The sequence below is a fragment of the Porites lutea genome, chromosome 8 (assembly GCF_958299795.1).
Source record: "Porites lutea chromosome 8, jaPorLute2.1, whole genome shotgun sequence".
Taxonomy (NCBI): Eukaryota; Metazoa; Cnidaria; class Anthozoa; order Scleractinia; family Poritidae; genus Porites; species Porites lutea.
The window spans coordinates 30,034,095-30,055,345 of record NC_133208.1 but is presented as its reverse complement, the minus strand read 5'-3'; the positions used below and the strand labels follow the sequence as shown (position 1 = coordinate 30,055,345).

The 21,251-nt window shown below is 37.4% G+C and overlaps 1 protein-coding gene across 1 annotated transcript in view; it reads right to left on the bottom strand.

The window, feature by feature from the left end:
• Positions 1 to 3,317: 3,317 nt before the first annotated feature.
• Positions 3,318 to 21,251, bottom strand: part of LOC140945510 (adhesion G-protein coupled receptor D1-like) — an 18,247-nt gene continuing 313 nt past the window's right edge. Inside the window, exons 2-19 of the mRNA XM_073394527.1 lie at positions 19,353 to 19,754; positions 18,287 to 18,861; positions 16,647 to 16,706; positions 15,173 to 15,347; positions 14,905 to 15,021; positions 14,195 to 14,258; positions 12,896 to 12,995; positions 12,177 to 12,235; positions 11,142 to 11,262; positions 9,683 to 9,786; positions 9,212 to 9,317; positions 7,565 to 7,715; positions 6,729 to 6,813; positions 5,715 to 5,781; positions 5,228 to 5,310; positions 4,758 to 4,884; positions 3,900 to 3,941; positions 3,318 to 3,497 (exon numbers count right to left, since the gene is read on the bottom strand). Coding sequence (XP_073250628.1) covers positions 3,318 to 3,497; positions 3,900 to 3,941; positions 4,758 to 4,884; positions 5,228 to 5,310; positions 5,715 to 5,781; positions 6,729 to 6,813; positions 7,565 to 7,715; positions 9,212 to 9,317; positions 9,683 to 9,786; positions 11,142 to 11,262; positions 12,177 to 12,235; positions 12,896 to 12,995; positions 14,195 to 14,258; positions 14,905 to 15,021; positions 15,173 to 15,347; positions 16,647 to 16,706; positions 18,287 to 18,861; positions 19,353 to 19,754 — 2,618 coding nt within the window. The remainder of the gene's footprint in view (positions 3,498 to 3,899; positions 3,942 to 4,757; positions 4,885 to 5,227; positions 5,311 to 5,714; positions 5,782 to 6,728; positions 6,814 to 7,564; positions 7,716 to 9,211; positions 9,318 to 9,682; positions 9,787 to 11,141; positions 11,263 to 12,176; positions 12,236 to 12,895; positions 12,996 to 14,194; positions 14,259 to 14,904; positions 15,022 to 15,172; positions 15,348 to 16,646; positions 16,707 to 18,286; positions 18,862 to 19,352; positions 19,755 to 21,251) is intronic.

Below are 21,251 nucleotides of genomic sequence, written 5' to 3'. Positions count from 1 at the left end.
TGTGACGGATTCTTCAGAAACATCTGTTTTGACACATATAACTATCGTAACAATGATGTTGTTTATATAAAGCCTTTGATATGTTCAATAAAAATATTTAAAATTGCAGGAAGTTTACGTATTTCCGATTTTTAAAAAGTCACTTTTTCAGTAACTCGATATTATGTTTCCTGGGGGTAAAATATTTTGCAATCATAAATAATAAAGCGAAGTACTAAATGGCATATCGTGGCTCATGTTATTTTCAATTAAAGAATCACAGTCATTGTATTTCTTGCCTCTGAGGTCTGCTATTAATAAGAACAAGAAACAGGAAATGGACTTTTTACCCAGACGCGTGCGAAACACAAGCAGATTTAATATTAATTAAAAATTCAGTATCGAAATAATACAGATTACTTTTATTAATTTTAAACGACGGGAACGTTGAGACGTAACTCGCAGTTCAATCTTGCTTCGAGATTCTAAAGCCTATTATACATTAACAATCATTCGACAGGAAAAAACATAGGAAGCATTTTAAACATTAGCTGCAAGAATAATTGGTACTATTTTGAAAAAAAAAATGAATATTTTGAGGCGGAAATTCTCTTAGTTGCGGAAATCGAAAATAAGAGCAATATCGTTTGATACTGAACTATAGATTCATTGGTCTAAAGAACAGTAAATCCTCTATTACCCCCCCCCCCCCAGGGCTTATTTATTTCAAACAGGCTTAGGGGGGAGGGGGGGGGGGCTTATTAGAGAGGGGGGCCTTATTTCATTTAGCGAAGAAGGTGGTATCAGCTCTCCATAAAAAGCTAGAATGCACAGTGGAGAATCTCAAGTACAAGAAGTTGGAGGTCATGCAGCCGAGGATCAAAAACAAATCCAAACTTGCAACACGTGAATAAAACATCGCGGATCAGTCCAAATGAAGTTTTGCAGTCATGATTGATTTATACAATCTATCATTTATTAGTGAAGAATAATAAGGTTGAGAGGAGGGGGGCCGTTATAAACTTTCCTTCCCTGAAAAAAGGGGAGGGTGGCTTGTTAGAGAGGGAGGTTATTTGAGAGAGGGGCTTAATAGAGGATTTACGGTAATCACGAAAAGCAAGAAAGGCAAAGCGATAGCCTTATGACCGATATCTTTTCAAATCTGTTGAAGGGACGAGGGGATAAGGGTGAAAAATATAAGAATAATTGTCTGGCATCAGTTCGCGCATCCAAAAAAAAAAATGAAAGGATGAAGAAGCTGACACACAAAAAAACAAAATGATAAAGAAGAGCACAGGAAAGGTAATCTTTGGAAAAAAAAAAGGAATCCGATCACTTCTGCTTGTGCAATATCCTGGAATCATGGGCTGTGGAATCCTTTTTTCACTGAAGGGAATCAGGAATCAGTCACGGTAACGATAAAAACCTGGAATCCAAGTTCCACTGACAAGTAATTTGGAATCCAATATTCCTGGAATCCGGAATCCACCTTAGAGCGTGGAATCCAGAATCCAAGAGTGTCTTTTATTACCTTACATGGGGCCTGTGGCAGATCCAGGGAAGGGGCCCGGGGGCCCGCCCCTCCTTATTTTTGCACCAAACTGAGGCCCGAAGCGCCGAAAAAAATTTTTTTGAGACCAGTTCCCCCTTCTATCCGGGTCTGGATGACCCCCCCCCCTTTTCTGAAGGTCTGAACCCGCCACTGGTGACTCCCTTAATTTTTTTTTACATAAAGTGATGAAAGAAGTCTTGCAATACAAATAATACATTCAAGAGATTTTCTTCTTTAATTTGTTCAACATTTAATGTTTTTTAAGATTTTTGTCCTTGAAACAACTTTAATTTTAATTAACAAAATTACCATATTTCTAATCTGAATTGTTTCCTCATTTCCATCCTTACAACCTTCCTGGTTTAATTATTTCTTGGATCCCGTAAATCAATTATGCTCTTTGAATTGTTTTTTCCCTATCGCTGCCTCGCTTTCCCTCAATTACACCAGTAACACTTTGCCTCATTCAATGCATAAAGGCGGACTTGTAGACTGGGCAACTGCGGTGTCAGCCTGCGAGCAAGCTCTTCATTTATGGCCAGCGAAGCGAGCCGCGAGAAAACGCCAGAGTAAGTCTCCTTTCGCTTGCTGTTCTAGTCTGACTTGTTGTGACTCCCCCAAACGGCAGACTATTGCACAGGTATCCTAAGCTCACGTTACGTGGGTGGAATGTAATTTCTATCGTCGCTAGCGAGTTGTTATCGCGTTACAAGCGATCGTTGAGACGTTGCCCATGAGTTATAGAATACTGAGGTCTACGAACGATAAATATCATTATTTTTCACCTTTTGATCAATAAACTAAATAAAGAATATTCATCTTTGTTGTATTTGTGTGTTTCGGTGTCAATTGATCGACAACTCCTTTCATATGTGAAGTAACAGGGGTAATGCAATCTAGCCAAAAAGAGGACTAAATCGATGAATTTATTCCGAAACACAAAACAATAAAACAGAGATGAGTATTCTTTATTTGGTTTATTGATCAAAGTAAGAGAGTCAAAAGGTAAAATACAACGACATTTATTGTTCGCAGACCCCAGTTTTTTATTTCTCATACAACGTCTCAACGATCGCTTGTAAGGCGATACCGACTCGCTAGTGTCAATGGTAATTCGAGGTAATCGTAACGTGAGTTTGGGACGCCTTTGACTACTGCAGTGTCTGAATCTGTTACTCGATGGTTTGTCCTTTATCTCATGAAATGACCATTTTAACTTCATTTTTAATGTTATCCATGGTGAATTGGTCCTCTCTGTTCGCCGCAATCTTTCCTTTCAAACTATACATGTAGTTAGCCCCTGTTACCGTCAAACGGAGGTTCTTAGTTCCTTATCTAAACACAGGAGTACCCACCGATAACGCGAAAAATGTCTTTTGAATGTCAGCAATGTATATAGAAGTCGGTGACAACTTTGTTTGAGTCATAACTCGACCATCACCTTGATGGACTGGACTAAGAATACAGTGCAAAGAAGACATGTCCAACTTGAGTGTCAATCCAGTTCCTTCGGGATTTGATCGAAAATTCGCGCGTTTTAACTTCATTCCTGCGTTGTTAGTGGGCGTCTAAATCACCAGGTACGAAAAACGTTTATACTTGTAACTCCCCAAATATGCTGGTAACTAAGTTGTCGGTTACCCGCGTGTTGAGGCAGACACTCCAATACAGACACGCAACGCTTTTCCATAGCAACGATCCTCTCTCCTTTAAATTTCAACTATTCGGGCGTTAACCTGAGTATGGTCGGCAGACGAAGTCGTTCTTTCTACTTAGGATTTCCCTTCTATCCATCGACAGGTGCAATCTTGTTGTTTCTCCTGCTCATTTCCATCTCGGATCGTTCCGCTCTGTAGGACTGGGCCTCTGGAGTTGAACTCGTGGTCGCTGGCGGTCTTCCTATTCTGAACAAATTCCAAGCTTGCCTTTTAACGTTTTGTAGTTTTTTATTCCATACTGCTCTTATCTAAAACAAGAATGGAGACGAATGTAAATCGGATGTGCGAATTGAAGAAGGTTAGCGGAATGCCCTAACCGGGAATTTTTCGAAATTTACCTAAGTTTACAAAGATGTGATTTTGTCATTTATAATTACAAGTAGTTTCTTATCGCTAGCATTTCGTTCCATAGCGAACAAGAGCGAGTAATTGCGAAAACTGATCAGAATATACTTGAATACAACACTTATTTTTATGAAGGTTTTGCGAGGAACTCAATAATCTTTGGTGGGAAACTGGTATGGGTGTGCACCACTCGTCTAATTGTACCCAATAACCCATGTCTTCATTACATTGATAGACGATTGTAAACAAAGTTGAACTTAAAATTTGAGTGTTTTTCCCCAAGAAATCCAAGTTGTTAAACTTACCTCAGAGTTTCTTATACAGTGTAAAAGGAAAATCAGCAATCCCTGAAATAACCAAACGACAGGGGAAGATGAAAATGAGTACAGCATTGTGAAAGGATTGAACCCAGGAGTCATTTTATAAGTAGTTTGAGCATGATCGTCGACTTAATTGACCAGTTAGATTAGTCAAGAGTTTAATACCATCAACTGACGTGATACAACCCACTTTGACTCTGACGATGACTACCGCACAGCAGGTTGTCGAAACGTTAGTCACTGTCAACAACGTTCACCCGGACGATCAAACTCAACCTACACACTATTGCTAGTTAAGTTCCTCTGTTCGTTCGATTCAGGAACCTTTCTTGAAGACTCGTTCACTTTTGAGAGAATACTTAAGTTTTATCTTAAGATCCACAAATCACAGAACAAAGCAGAAAAGGAATTCGTTTCAGGGCAAGCATTCATCCTACAAAGGAGACTCCATGCATGAGTTCAGGGAAAATGAGCACAACTTTGGAGGCAGCGATTTCTGAGATAATTTGCGTGGACAAGCGAGAGCTTTTGTTATTAGATGGTATCCAATGGAACCAGTAACCAATCACTGCTTATGAAATCTACGAAAAAGTTCCCAGAAATCTTTATGTACTAAGCTTGTACCCATCCGCCCCGTAGGAATTAAAGCGGCAAACATTTAAACGCCAGCAAAATAGAGTGTGTTATAAAACTCTATTCCTTTGTTTTCTTAGTTCATTATTCTTGTTAGACTCGGGGTTAAAATTGAAACGTAAACAGCATACTGTGGGTACTTAAAAGGGAGACCGTTTATTGCATTTAGTCAAAAATGAGGAGTATGTCAAATTTTATTTCTTCACGCACCTGTAGTGTGTTAAGTACCGTAAAAACATATTGTGAAACAAGTCCAGCCTTGGAGAGACTCAGCAAACCAAACAACCACGTGACTCCCAAAAGAGGAAATAACACAATGCAAGCTTTTACAGTTGTCCTAATAAAGAGAAACTGGCTAAATTAATAATGCTTTAGTCAAAAGATCAAAGTATAAATCTTGCGTGATCTACCCGAACGACGTGCTAAACGCATTTTCTGCAGACATCCGTGATTCCATGTTTATCTATCAGTATTAATGAAAATATAATTTCTCAAAACATGAAATTAAAGGCGTGATTAGTCGCCATCTTTGATTTAAAAGCGGAGGAGGAAACCTTTTCCTGTGACTCGCGCGTGCACCACAACCATAAGCCCATCACCCCCGTAAACAGAAAGTGGTGTTCTGCAAGGCCCTTTTTAAAAAACAAAAGAAAGAAAAACAGAGTGACTGAGTCACTAACTTTATTGCATGAAACTTCCTCGACCGCGTGCTTGGCATAGTAACCATTTCCTTAACGACCCCACAAAACACCATGGCGTTTATCTGAAGAAAAATGACAAATCAATCAAACCAATGAGAAGTGGATTACAAAAAAATTTAATGTTGTACATGTGTGACACTTTTCACTAGCACATGATAAAAGTTGATAAGTTGATAAGACTTTTTTTCTAATGATGACCTGTCTTTATATCATCCCAATCATGTCCGTCCGAAAAATTTTGGTTTGCGCGCTCGCTCCCCTGTCCAACAGTTTTGGTCCTCCGGACTTTTTCCATGGCAATATTGAGGCAATATATAGTGACAAGCTGCCTTTTAAGTATGATCTTAAGTAAACTGGTTGAATAAATGCACGTATACTCAAGATGTTCTTTTGTTTGGATTTTGATATTGGTCGAATGAGTTCGAAATCAACTGGCAGTTGGTATGAGCCTTTGATAGGTACTTACACTAGTTATCAATATCACTGGTGCTGCAAATGACCATATATAGTAATTTTCTGTCGATAACCAGCACCTAATAATCAAGATAAAAAAAATTCTCGTCTTATAAACGATGACAGGTCCTTGAATCACCGCAACTGCTAATGAGAAATTCAACAAAGAAACCATGCCGATCGCATGACACCATCAGTTGCTTTGTTTAACAAGCTAGGTTGGATTCCGTTTTATGAGCAACATAAGATAGATAAATGCATAATAATGTATAAGCAAATTAATGGGTATTTGCCGAATTATCTAAATGAACACTTAATTTTGAATAATAAGCGGCACTCCCGCAACACTAGATATTCAAGCATTAATGCTGTTTGTCCTAAATATAGAAGAGAAACAGAGGGAGGACGCTCTTTCGCTGTTTCGGCAACAAGACTGTGGAATAGTACACCAATTGAAATTAGGAAACTAGATTCTGTAGCATGTTTTAAAAAGAACATGTTTGCCAAGATTTTTAAGGAACAACAATGTTTGCATCATTTTATCATTTAATAATTTTTTATTTTTATAAAATTCGAATCCTGAGTTATTTTAATTGTTTATATATTTTAGCTTACTATATTTATTAGATTGTAAATAGTTGTGTATTTTATGAGGGCCACAAGTTTATTAGCCTTTGGCTATTAAGTGCTACCCTCTTTAAATAAAGGCTTTATTATTATATTATTATAGTGCCGGATCCAGACCTTGAGATGGGAGGGAGGGGGGCGGGGGCAGAGTCATCCAGACCCTTACATAAGGGGAAAACGATCCTCACAATCATGCACACATTTTAATGTTTTCAGGGTTTTCTTCACCAGCCTCCAATTTAAACCCATGTAAGGGCCTCTTTTCGCTAAGGAGATTCTATTCACTTGCCCTCCTCTCTCGACGAACCTTCATCCGGTTTTATTGCACCACGATACTAGTGCTTGTATCTTGAGTTTCTGTCTTGTCAGCGCTAGTTGCAAGGCAATGAGAAAATCTTACCATCTACTGGCTTTGTATTGATAAATTCCTTCCTTTCTCAATTGGGCAATTAACAATGTTACTCCAACAAGTAGTCCTGGGATTCCTGAACAAAAAAAATGGCCAACGCATCACTGAATCATGTTTTAAAAGATTTATTATTAATAATTACACGATTAATCTCCGAACACAACAAGAAAGCTAAACGAGTCGAAGTGCAGTTTATTAGTTTAGTGAACGGACATAAACTCGCGGTGTGTTTGATTTGACTTCCCTCACCGTTCAGCATTTTGATAGATCAGTTCTTAGGGTTTCTGTCCTCTGGGGCACCAAACGAGAATATAGTTCAAAACACTTAAACAAAGCATTGTTGAACGTATTTTAGTATTTAAACGGTAGATATAGGCATATTTCATCCCCTAAAAATGTTTCATCTGTTCGGATTTCCTAGTTGAAAGTCTAGTGATCCGACCTTTTCAGCTAGAGAAAAAGCTCCCGAAAATTCTAGGTGACCTTTTTAGGGTAAAAATCCGTTAAAAGTGGGCAACTATTCTATTTATTTAGATGTTCGAAAATCCTAGGAGAAGCAGGCAAGCAAGAAATTTTACAACAAATGTTCCGAAAATTCTAGTTCTCAAATCGTCTTCCGAACAGATGTTTTCCAAACATTTACGTTGGGTGCCCCTTGGTCTTTTCCTTTTTTTACCGGAAAAGACAAGAAAGACAGCAGATGTAAGAAATCGCGAAAATCTTGGTAGGCAAGGCGTTTTCTAGTGTCAAAGAAAAATCAGCTTTGTTTTGAATTTTCTAGTTAAGACTTATTTCGGTTTTACCTTGCCTTTGTTCATGAGACTTACCAAATGAAAAACTGTAGCAAAGTCGAAGATTGAGTTCATTGTTGTAGACTTCAATGATTAATAAGTATAACATAATGCCCTCGATCAACATCCAGCAGAAGGCTGATAGACAGAAGTAGTGTAACAAAGCGGCCACTGTCAAACACAGCACCTATTGGAACAGAATAATCCACGTTCAGTTGTAATACATTCAAGATATTTCTCCGTTTCTGATTGCCTTAAATATCCAGGTTGTTTTTTGTAACTATAACGCGATAACGCTGAGCACATTAAATTTGGAAGGTTTACGTCAATCGTCCAATAATGGGAAAATATTGGACGAATGACTTCAGGCAAAGACAGCAAAGGTGGACGACTCTGGTGATTTGGAATTGTATCGACCTTTTTTGAGAAAATGGCTGGAATATTTCGATCGGTTAGCCGAATAACAGCCTCAAATAGATGACAAAATGATGCACAAATAGCCAGTATGCTGACTCAGTTTTGAAAACTATCAAATAGTAAGCAACAAATGTTCGTCCTTATCCTGAAACTGTCCATTTAGGTTTTGAGAATCTCTACGTAGAGGTAAAGTTGTGGTAAACTTTTTTTTAAAATGGAATGAATGAGAAAGCAAAGTTTTAGGAAACGGCTTTGACGGCTTTGTATGATTTCAAAAATTATGCAGATCTTGGAGGTTACTCTGACTTCATATGATACCCTCCTTATTGTAGGTTTTTACATGACGTCACTAAAATTCAAAATAAAAAACTATCGATCCTACCGAGATTTTACTTTCACGATGCATTAGAGCAGCTGAAAACTAATTTTCATACAAATTTTCGCTTCGAAAGGGTTCTTGGTTTTGTGATAGAGTACGCTTGAATTTCTAAGCTTTTGCGTGACGCCAAGAGAGCTGTCATGTAGGTTAAAAACATGACTTATTTCAGGAAATTTTGCTCTCTAAACATTTCATGTATTAGGAAAAGTATCACTTTAATGTTTATGAGTTTCTCGAAGAATGAATTCACGCTTTTGTACCAGAACTCGGTAACAGATGTTTCTGTGGGTTTCCGTCCGCCATGTTGGAGCTCATCCAGGTGAGCACCAGCATGGCGTCTCCATACAAATCTCTATAATTTTAGGTAAACCATTTCTTCCGATATCTCTTATATGAAATATTCCTCTGACCTGAATCTTGGCGAGGGTCTTTGTATATGTACCTTCCTTTTCATTTCCCAGATTCTGGACTTTACCTATTAAACGGTTTTGAATTTTAATTTGATCTATTTTGAATGGCGTGACACTGAAAACCAGCAATATCTGCATAATTATTCATATCATACTCAGTCAGGAGTCCTGACTTAGTTTACTGTCTATCATGCATATCATCATCTTCAACCTCGTCGTTATCGTCATCATTATCATCATCATCATCATCATCATCGGCGTCATCATCATCATCATCATCATCATCATCGTCGTTGTCGTCGTCATCATCATCATCATCGTCGTCATCATCATCATTATCATCGTCATCGTCCTCATCATCATTATCGTCGTCATCATTATCATGCACCCTTTCCTTCTCTGCTTCCTACTCCTATGATTGTCCCTCGTTAACATTACCGGCATATTATTATTTTACTCTAAACTGCTCATAATCACCTGATCTTGTGAAGTGTCTATTCCCGCCAGGAAAATCACTTGAGCCATTGCTAGTGTGGCGACTAAGTTCATGTGCACATGACTTTGCTGGTCATTATTTGAACACCTGAAGAAGGCATAAAAAGCGTAAAATCATGTTTCAGCTGTTGAACGACCAACCAGTAAATAAGAGTATTTATGGACCTAAAGTTTTAAGGCCTTAAGCTTTTTCTTATATTAAAGTTATACCCGTTTTTATAGCACGTTAAGACTAGCAAACTAGTGTTACCTACATATGTCCTAATAAAATGCATAGGGGTACACTTGAATTGCTTCGCTTTGCTAATTTTAACCTTTTTTTTTTTTTTTACTTATAAACAACAACAACCAAAAAAGCCAAAAAACGTCCTTGTCAACGTTGAGGTACATAGAAATAACGCATGAAATAATCCTACCAGCAACTTAACCCTGCTTCAAGTTTACAATACTTACAACAGTAGCATATACGCAACAATGGTAATAGTTTCTCCAACTAAGGAAATTCCGAGTCCAATATATGTAATATATGTCAAGGCTTTTTGGTGCTTCTCCGGGAGCTGAAAAGGAAGACAGGAGGAAAAGAAAGATATAAAGTTTGCGTCTAAAATTATTAGCGAGCACAGAAATCCGTTTTACTTTATCGGATAAGCATTTTAAGTTTATATGACATAAAATGTTCCAGGACTGCGGTTTGTGATGTTTGATTGTGAGAAAACTATAAACTTGTCTTCTCATCGATTTAATTAAAAAACTAATGGCCCGTTTTTGTTTTTCAAGATTATATTTAGGCATTGAAAATGTTTGCCTGTCTTGTGTTGCAACGGATGGCAAGGATGGACATGGATTGAAACTTGAAAAAGTTGGCCCAACCTTTTCAATTTTTAATGCTACTACATGAGAAATTTCTGCAATTTGATTAGCTGAGAGCAGTGGTATATTTTAGCTTAATTTGAAATACCTGGCTACATGTGAAAATTACAAACCTTTTGTGGGTAGTAGTATAAACAAATAACAGCATGATTTGTACGCGATATTTCGCATAAATACCATTCGTGACATTTCAAAATTGTCTCAAATTTCACTCGCCTAACGGCTCGTGAAATTACGTATAACAATTTCGAAATATCAGTCGTGGTATTTATGCCAAATATCACTACAAATCATGCTATTACCTATACTAATGCTATGCCTACATAAATCAACAAAACAGTACAATTATTATGGTTAATGCTCCCTGATGAAAATTGTTTGATATCTTCTTGATATCTCTACAGGAACATTCTGTGTCTGGGTAAAGGCACTAAGTAATGACTTCAGCACAGAATTGGGATCATTCTACCTTTCTGGGAAACTGCTCACCTACCCCTCCCCTAAGCCAACATTTTGCCTTAACTGAGAAGTAAGTGTTAATGTTGGCTTAGGGGAGGGGTAGGTGGGCAGTTTCACAGAAAGGTAAAGTGATCCCAGAATTTCACAGCGGTCAAACGAGTGAAATTTGCAAAAGTTAAGCGAAATACTTCAAAGTTAAGGTTGCTACTTTCACTCTCGAAAGTTTAGAGTATTACCAACATCCTGTTAGTTTACTAAACTTTTTAAAAGTTTACTAAAAAAGTTCTAAGTGATTGAAAACCGATGCTGACGTTATTATCGGCGCCATTTTCAAACATGATTCTCTTTTAGCGCGAAGCGTTTTCAGCGAAAAAAGCTCAAAATTTTGAGAAAAATGGAAAGATAGTTATGTTGACTAACTGATTTATACATCTTTGTCCATTTTTCTCTAACTGGTAAATGAAATCCCAGCAATAAAAAACAAAAATAACGATTTAGACGTTTGACCGCGGTGGTTCCCAGAATTGACCTAAGGCAGCAATATCCTCGTAACGTAGCCCCTTTAATTCATAATCACATTAACCTCCTGCGGCTTGATGTTAATCAAAATGGCAAAATTCGTCAGATGATTGCACGTGCATACAACGTGACTTCCGTTTGTTTTAACCAGTGAACATCCATCACCTGACCAGCTACCGTTATTTCTGAAAGGAATTGTCACACATGTCAAATTTGTATGGTAATTGAAATTGGAAAAAAATGTTGTTGCGGTGATGCGCATGCGCACAATAATGAGAATCTCCTTTTTTTGGGTTCACTAACAATTATAGTCTTATCCATTAAAATCATTTTGTACTTAATTGAAAAATTCAAGGAGAAGGATGAATGAATTTTGTTAGGCACCGTAAAAACGAAGTTAAAAGGAGAGGTCATTTGTGAAATAGCAACATGGGATGTACTCGCAGAGTTGAAGCCCCTGTTACCGGAAAATGCGCCGTACTATCAACCTGGTAAACATCACGCAAGTCAAGCCGAAAAAATAAGCTGGAAAATAAAATTATCTTGCAATTGCTCTGGGAACATAGTAAAACGTAGCCTCTTTCTGGCTCCAAGTTTATAGTGTACAGAGATCACGAAAATTGATGCGAAAAGCGCGCTACTTTTTCCAGATCTCGTCCGTCTTATTTTCGCTTGACTTCTTTTTGCGACGTTTCTGCTATCTGAGAGCCTGGTACATGCTAGCTAAAACAGTGCAAGTTCCTGGTGTAGACATCTCTCAACATACATCTCTCTTCTATTCTGTAAGGCAAACTCGATTCGATATTGAATCAAGAGTGAGCCTTCTGGTCTGCTTTAGTAAAAATCTATCACAATGCCATTGGAAATTTAAGAGGGTTGTCTGGTATTTTTTTTATCAAGTGTTCATAGGCATAAACCTGATCTTTTTTCATTTTTCCTGCGTATCAGCTAAAAATTTTAATAAGCATACTCGACAGCAAATCTGAGAAACAGTCTTACGAATGAAATACTAGAAAAATTTCACTTGTGATCCTTATCTTAAAAACAAAACTTTATAAGACAGTTATTAATGCTGGGTTACTTAAATACGTTTACTTACAGGTATGAGTAGTTCCATTTCCAAAATACACATTTTTTTGAGTCCTTGTGTTCATTTCCCTGCAGCAAGCAACAAATGAGTCATAAATAATAAAATTGATTTTGAGGGTTACAAGAACTGTGGAGAAAAATGAGTTTATATTTTTTTGTTTTTTGTTTTGTTAGTTTGTTGGATTGTTTTGATTTAATTAAAAGTAGATACTATCTCACGTTCTTCACAGTGACCGCCGGTGGAGGGTATTGAAGTATTGAAATGCGAAAGTGGCGTCCAGCTAATTGCCAGAAACATCTTATGTGGCTACTTGTGCTCTTAGTTTATGTTAAGAGCAAAATATCCGCTCATTTCCTGGTATATGTCAGTTGTACGTGAAGGGTTAATTATCATTATTAAAAACTGAATCATTGGATAATGCAGTTCTAGAGCCCTGATTGGCTTAGGCATACTGTTGTATGAGCCATTATACCATGCTCTCCGAATATAGTAACTGTACACGCGTCTGCTCAAAATTAAAAACAAGCTGAAAATCGGTTGTTGTTACAAATAAAGTCTGGAAGAATTCTCGATATTTTGTGGGCGTTTTTAATCAAACAATTATGCCACTCGCGCTTGTTGGATATGAGATGATTATAGCCGACTCGGCGCTACGCGCCTCGATGGTTACCATGGCCATCTCATATCTAACGCGCACGCGTGGAATAGTTGTTAATTAACATGTTTACCTTCAGGGTTCGAAGAACTATAGTAACATTCTCCCTAAAAACTCCAGTTTGGTACGGCTTAAGGCTACTTCCTAAAATACTGGATCCGATACGTTTGTTGCTAAAAAAGGGTAAAAAATGAAAAGATAAAATAGTTAAGTAAACGTTAATCTTATAAACCAAAGTCGATGTAATAAATTTTAAACTACAGCTAGACGCGCGGGAAGACAGGCTGATAAATATGAACATATCAACGGCAGGTTTCGTTTTAGACTAACTGTCGTAATGATCTTCTGTACATTTATAACTTTAATAATGATATGGCATTATTAAAGTTATAACATTACTTGGCTTAACTGACAGACGACCAATAACATCGCCACTTGATTGACCAATCAAGTTAACAACCAGAGTTTAATGCCATGAACTGACGTGATACAAATCACTTTGACTCTGAAGATGACTACCGCACAGGTCAGAAGCGTCAGTCACTGTCAACAACAACAGTCCTAATGTGAACTACGTTTACCCGGACGATCATACTCAACCTAGTCAATGAAATGACTCATAGGTTCATTCCTTTTCACAGTGTTAAAGCAGTTTATAATAAGAAATGAATTCTGTAGTGACGTTCATTTTAGAGACGATTTTTATTTATTTAATTGTCCAGTTGTTTCAGAGAAGAAAATTGAAACAATAAGACAAGGAAATTGAAATATCCACCCTCTAGTATTTCAAGCTTGGCGATCACCTTGTTGAGTTGAACACATCTTTAATAATAACCACAAAAACAACAACAAACTTTATTTGCATGACTATAACAGATACAGTATACAGTCCACTTTGGCCTTGCAGACACCCCGCTATAACGGACACCCCGATAAAACGGACAGCAACTAATTCCCCGGCAAAAACAAATTGCATAAGTTTGACTGAAATAAACTCCCGCTATTATGGACTCTCGCTAATGAGGACACTAACTCAAGGTCCCTACATTGTCCGCTTTTAAAGGAAGTTTGACTGTAATTGCAAAAGCTATTCATGGGATATATTTTAATCGTTAAATAATTCTTAACTTAAAATAAAATAAAATAAAACTGTCTATTCGTGAAAATTATTGTGTTGAGAACCTGCAAGGCTAGAACTTCACCGAAATATGGAACTCAATAAATATCTGGGATGTGCAATGTTTAATGGGAGGGAAGGTTTACTTGTGAATTAAATATTTAAATTAAATTTAATAATTATTTTACTTTTGAGTTAAATAAGTTTACTTTGCTACACCTTTTATCCGGATTATTTGAAACAACCCATCCTCACCTTGGACCCAAGCTGTAAAAGTATTCATCAAGACCAAGATACAGCGTGTTAACAACAATAGTATCTGAAAACATCACAGAGACAAATAAAATACGACTTTAAAGACATGGGCAGAAAGGAAATGGACGTTCTGGACGTTCTTAGGGTCCTGTATGTCATGGTCAAATCCCAGGGGGTAGGGGGTACTCATTAAAGTTTCATACGTTTATTTACGAGTATTATACCAGCTGGTATAAGACCCCTGACAAATAAAATATTGTCTATTGTCTTTTGTCTACGCGGAGGCAAGGCCCCGACTGGTCCAATCCTTTACCCTTTTGTATACAATTTTCGACAGAAAAGATATCCCTTACGTATACCTTTATTTGACAAATGGTACCTTATTCACATACCTATAGTGTACAACTTTCCATCCCTTTAATTTTAATTGATGTAGATGCACTGCCTTTTAAATATGAATAAATCACAAAGCTAGGAGTTTTTCTCGATTTTTTCACAGCCATAACCCTTTAACCCTTTTGAGCCTATTTACAGATGGAAATGATAGATTTTCTACCCTTTCCTATACTTCAATTATTGAAAACCCAACCCTTTTATATAACTGAAACCTAAAATTGGTACCTCTTTCGGGCGGAGTTCCCCGTATAGGCCATTATAAGGAGTAAACCCCGGGGCAAACCTCAATTGATTGGTCCCTTGAGCAAAATTACCTTGATTTCGAAACGAAGAGGATGGAAGAGTGATTTTTGCCACTTCCTCAAAATTGTCCTCTCCGGAAAAAGTAAAATTGTCGGCGTAACCTTTAGGTACCAGAGATACATGTATAACTAGGGATAAAAAAATGAAGAAACACGTTAGTTTATGAACAGTTTAAATTGACTTCCATTTTATAATGGAGATAATAGGGTTAAACAGAGAGAAACAGTCTAAAACACAAAAGTTATGAAAGGACTAACATCTGACCGTATATTTTTTTACCTATGTGTTGGTTTTCCTTTCTCTCCTCCCTTTTTGACGCATTCAAGTTAAAAGAAGCGTATTTGAACGCGTATACTTCAATAGCTCGTGCTGATAACATTATACCTTCACCAATCTCAGTTTTGGAGTTTTCTTGCAAGGCGTGTATGAAATCTTGATATACATCTGTGAGAAGCTGTAAAAAAACAAAATAAATACATATAATATATATATATACACACACACACATATATAAAAATTACGGGCCAGTAGTTATCTTTTCTTGAATTTTATGCCTTCTTAGTTTAGCTCATCGCACCTTTCTTTCACGGTCATCCTGTCATCCTGGATGTAACTAATAAGGGTCACGTTTTGTTCATCTATCGTGTCAGCACCATACTTCCCTCCCCGGCCACCCTCCTGCACACATTCTTCTCGTTGGTAGTTTCCCCCAATATGACTGTGTGACCTCTCTAAACTATTTGCGTTGATTATTAAATGGACATTTACATCAGCTAGATACTGACCCTTTTTTCTTTGTTTATCAAACCTTCCCTGTTTATTAAGATCCCTTAGTACACGTTACTCAGACTGAGTGGTTTCACATGACGTCATGGCGGCCACTGTATTGGTTTCCCTAAACAATACTAAAACAACAGCCATGTTGGTTTTTCCGAACCAATCCATGCAGTTGGAGTTAAACCTTTTTTGTTGCGTAAAAACGTTCTTTTGTTCCAATACATTTGCACAGATGCTAATGCTTTCCTAGTTCAGCTACTTTTAACTAAATATTTAGACAGAATGAAAGGTGGAATAGAGGAGAATTAACCGAGGAAGTGTGGATGTTTATTTTCCAGTCTAGACAGCAAGCCTTCTTTACAAACTCAGACAATTCTACGATATTTATAATCTGTTCCTATATACGTACAGGAGGAAGGAAGCAGCAACTCCTGAACAAAAATGTCTTTAGTTCAAAGGGAGCAGATTATCATAAACAGTTGTTGTCCCCACATAGATATCTGACTGTAGTCATTCATCAGTAGGATGCCTATCACAGTTGGTTTCTACGTCATTAAATCCTATACCATTTGTAGAACCTTTAGAGAGGAGCCACCTACAATTCGAGCACAGTGACTGTAAGGGCAGCTTCCCTATGGGCCCATGGTGGCCGTTGTTGAAAGGTTTTCACTTGGTTTGACTGAACAACTTTACGAGAGACTGCTATCACACAGCTAAGCTTTTGCATTTTGATTCACCACACAGACATCATTTACTGAGGTCCTTTTTTGGTTTAATTAAATGCGGAACTTTTTCCTATCAGATTTTAAGTCCCCAAAGCGAAGCGGCGTCTACATTCGGCAAAGTAAGAAGTCACTTGCTGTGAATCTTTTTCTTGTATTTCTTTTTTGAGACCAGAGAATTGATTCATATTTTGTCGACGTTTATAGATTTTTCATTTACCAATCAATTGCTCATACAATTATTAGTTTCTTACCTTTAGTGAAAGTGGGTCTTGTGGATTTAGTGACGCCACCTTGCGGTAAAAATCTAACAACTGTAAAAAATTGATATATTAAATCCTAGGGGCCCACTCACATATTTTAATGACGGGGGGGTCCGAAGGATTTTTTTGGGTCTGACATTTTGGCCAAAAGGGATTTTTTTGGGTCTATGAAAGACGCCGGGATTTTTTTGGGTCGCGAAAACAACAGAGGGATTTTTTTGGGTACTGTATTTTTCATCAGCTCAAATCAAAAATAACATAAGCGCAATTTATAGTTTTGTTTTTGACCAAAACAAAAGTTGAAGTTAGCATGTTTTAGCTTTCCAGAAGATAAATAATAAAATTTGCTGATGCAAAAACACTGAGGGATTTTTCTGGGTATGCTAAAAAAAAGTAGGGATTTTTTTGGGTAGACAAACTCTGAAGTTGGGATTTTTTTGGGTATAAAATATGAACCTCTGTCGGACCCCCCCCGTCATTAAAATATGTGAGTGGGGCCCCTGGGTATTAAATATTAGCTCAATGTCACTATCAACAAACTCTTACCGATGTCTTGCTAAAAAAAAAGAAAAGAATAAGAAACGGATGGGTGTTAACCCTTTAAACCCTAAGATCAAAATTTGAATTCTCATTTGTTGTCCCTATTCATTTCCTACTGAAGTAGAGGGGAGAAGAGGGGAGAATATCAAACCAATTCATTATGTGTGATCACGTCCGTAATTCTCAAGACCACTCTGTTTTACAAAGCACTGATATTACAAGGAGAAATTTGATGCTGATCACTCTTAGGGCTTAAAGGGTTAAGGCGATGGGGAGTTTCTAGCTCTGCAATTAAGAAGTTTATCAACACATGTGGATTTTTTTTTATTGTAATTTCTAGCTTTCAATTAAATGTTAAATTAAATGCAATTGTAACACTCGAAGAAAAAAATCTGAAAAAATTGACGTTAAAACAGCCCAGCAGAGAATTACTAAAACGATATCAATTCACAATCTAGTATACAAAAATTTCGAATCTGCCAAATTCTCAACAGTAAGTTTCAACCGTTATCTGTATGTGTCTAGATTCGTCCCACGTAAGGGAATCCAGATTCCGGAATCCTAAAATGTTTGCTTGTGAAATCCGGAATCCAGGAAATTTTTGCCTATGGAATCAGGAATCCTGGGCTTTTAAATCCAGAATACAGCTCAAGGAATCCGGAATCCCACTAACGATTGGAATCCAGAATCCAAGTTCCACTGAAAAATACTGGAATACAGTAGCTGCCGCATCAATAAAAACAAGAAGATTCAAGTTATGGTGTTTACATTTTTCTTCTGAAGAACCTAAAGAATGGGTTTACGTTTGCGCTAGACAATGTGCTGATTCCTGATCAGCCTATTTTTCTTTGTTTGAATACACTCAGTATAAGTATCTTTTGAGTTTTCTTTCCCACTACCTTCTTTCTAGGGCAAACTGAAGCGAGCAAGGTCGTAGAACAATTTTTTAGGGTCACACCTGGGATCTGGATGGCAGGCATTCCCAATTATATGAAATTCTTGGTCCGCCACAGTATTTTTGACCAATATCAACGTTATCTCTTACTCTGCGATGACGCATTGGCTGGAATTTCGCCTTGAGGCAGACTTACCGGATAGTTAGAGTGCCGTTTGACACTGTTGGAGGTTATATTGGCATTAAATGCTTTCCAAGCCGTCAACGTTGGCACTCTGACTTCGAGAGCAGTGGTAGACAGGAACGAAGGACTGCTTGATGCTAAGGCCCTCTCAGTTGATGCTGTTGGTAGAACTTCGAGAGCATTTGAAGATACGGCAAGAACAGTGTTTGAAGCTAATATCTTACCAGTCGATGCTGTTGGCAGATTTTCGAAGGCATTTGAAGACGCAGCAGGTACAGTGCGTGAAGACAACGATGCCCTGCTAGATGGTGCTGTTAGCAGAAGTTTGACAGTAGGTAAAGTGCTTGAAGCTAATACGTTCCCAGTTGATGCTGTCATTCTTGGGAGGACGTCAAGAGCAGTTGAGGACAGAGCAGGTAAAGTGCTTGAGGATAAGAATGCCTTGTCAGATGGTGCTATTAGCGGAACTTCGAGAGCAGTTGAAGGCACAGCAGCTGTCAAAAACGTGCTTGAAGAAAATATTCCCCTAGTTGTCGCTGTTGGCAGAACTTGCTGGACTCTTGTATGAGAAGTTCCTAGTGTTTTAGCTGAAAATAAATATATTACGACTTATTCTATGAGAATTTTTTTTACTTGGGATCCTTGCATCTCAGTCGTTGGTCTGTTTGTGAATGAAGGACAGCCTAGAAAAGTTTACAAAGTAGATGAAGCCGGGGAGGAGGTTTCTAAAACTATACGCTGGTAAAAAGTAGACCAATAGATGGATGCTAGGTTACCCCTGATTAGGTCAGGCGCTTCATTTAACCTCTGTCATTTTTAAAACATGCACTATATTTTTTCTTAAATCTAATTGCTTAAGCAATTAGATTTGAGAAAAAAATATTCAGGGAAACTGAATAAGGTAACACCGCTACTTTCAAGAGGCAGTAAGTTATCTAAAGTATACTAAACTTATTTACTGTTCCGTCACACCTGGTGGTCGACGCGAAGCAGAGTCTTCAGTCACCTCGTCCTGTGTGGTTATTTAAATCAATACCAGTCTGATTTATTTATCGACAACTATTACTTAAAACATTACCTTCGGGGCCATTTTGGCAGATATAACCATATCTGGCATCTTGGCAGCTCCATCTTAAAAAACATGGTGACGAAGAATGATCTATATTCGTCAATACGTAGCAAATGCGGCGTAAGCTTCCTGCGAATTTCCCACACGTCAAATTGACCAGGTTTTGCTGAGCGATGTCTCCTGTACTCCACACAAACTGGCTAGTAGCGGGGTTAAAAGTAAGTCCAATCCAGAATCTATCAGAATTCGTATATCCCAGTGATCTGAGCCTTTCAGCGAGCTCGGTAATCGTTGAGTGGGAAGGCTCGGCCAAAATCGTCCCATTTCTTTTACACAGTTCATTTGCTTTCTCCCAGGTCGTTTTAGTATTATCTATGTGATATTCAGTTCCCATGATAAAACCAAGTGAATCTGAGAAAAAGAAACCAAAAGCATCATTAAAATCGTTAATAAAAGCGCGCGCATAACAATAAAATTCTGTCAACACCAACAATGCCAGCATAACCACAGCAACCCACCGCCTTCATCAACACGGCCAACGCCATCACTAACACAGTCATTGTCACCAACACTAAAACTAAACATGACCGATATCATTTGTAACAAGACCGTCATGGATTCTGAATCCCAACGCTGTGCATAATCGTTAGCGGAATTTCCTTGGGCAGAATTACAGATTCCAAAGCCTGAGGATTCCGTATTCCACGAGCAAAATCCGGATAACCTTACAAAGGGTGAACAAAAAACAATCGCGGTTTAGCTCCGTTATTACAACAAACTTCAGCATCACCTGTAAATTCGCCACACTGCCAACCCAAACATCCTAGTACCCTTGTTGGTACTTAATTTCGCGGGTACTTAATTTCTCGATTTTGGCGAGACAGTATTTTCCGGGCTTTTATTTATTTCGTAATTTCAAAAGGCAAAAATGAAAAAAGGGCATTAAATTTCGCGATTCAAGCGTTCTCAACTTCATCTTATTTTTCAAAAAGCCTGAAATTTGTAAAATTTCTAGATAAACTGGAACCTTTAAAACACACCTTTTGTCTACTCCATATGTGAAAACTGTATCTTTGCAAATTAGCGTTATTTCAAAACAGAACTTAAAAATGGACCTTACAAGTAAAAAAAAAAAAAAATGTGTATTTGTCGATGTATATCCTGTATGTGTTGTTATTACATTTTTATATATTTTTTGATTTATTCTCGCGGTCTTTACGATTGCGAAAAACGTGATATTAAAGGTCCTCGAAAATAAGTACCAATAAGGTATTTTTTTTATAGCGGACACTAACTTAATATGGACGGAGAATTCATCGTGTTTAAAAGTAAAATGGTAGGTTTTCAAATAACACGAAAAAAAAAATGCGGGCGTATTTTAAAGCGGATACTAACTAGTAAGCTAATATTCAGTCTAATATTACACAACGAAAAGTACGCCAGAGGTTTTTTAATATCACACTCTTTGGCTATAAATAAAGAAGATTGTAATCTTGAGAAGGGAACTTTAAGGTGTATGACTTACTAATATATAATAATAGGCATTTTGTTATGCAAGTATTTTTGGTGGAATAGAAGATTTAGATATACATTCAACAGCTTCTTCTGAAAATTATTTTTTAATGAAGGTGCGTTAACGCCCTTGTCTCAAAGTCTACAGGTTTCGTCAGTTTCACGAACAGAATTAAAGTTGAATGTAAATTAGCACGTGTTTACATGCAACTGTTTTTCCATTCTCTAGATTTGAAGTAAAAATCAAATTTTGATAAAATTTTAGTTGTCATGACAGACTATAGGTTTGAAAAATTAAAAAAAAAAAATTATGGAAGGGTCAAATGTTGCTTGAACTGATTTGGTTCATTTTAAGATTATCAGTTAATAGCCTAAATTAAATTACAGGAGAAAGTA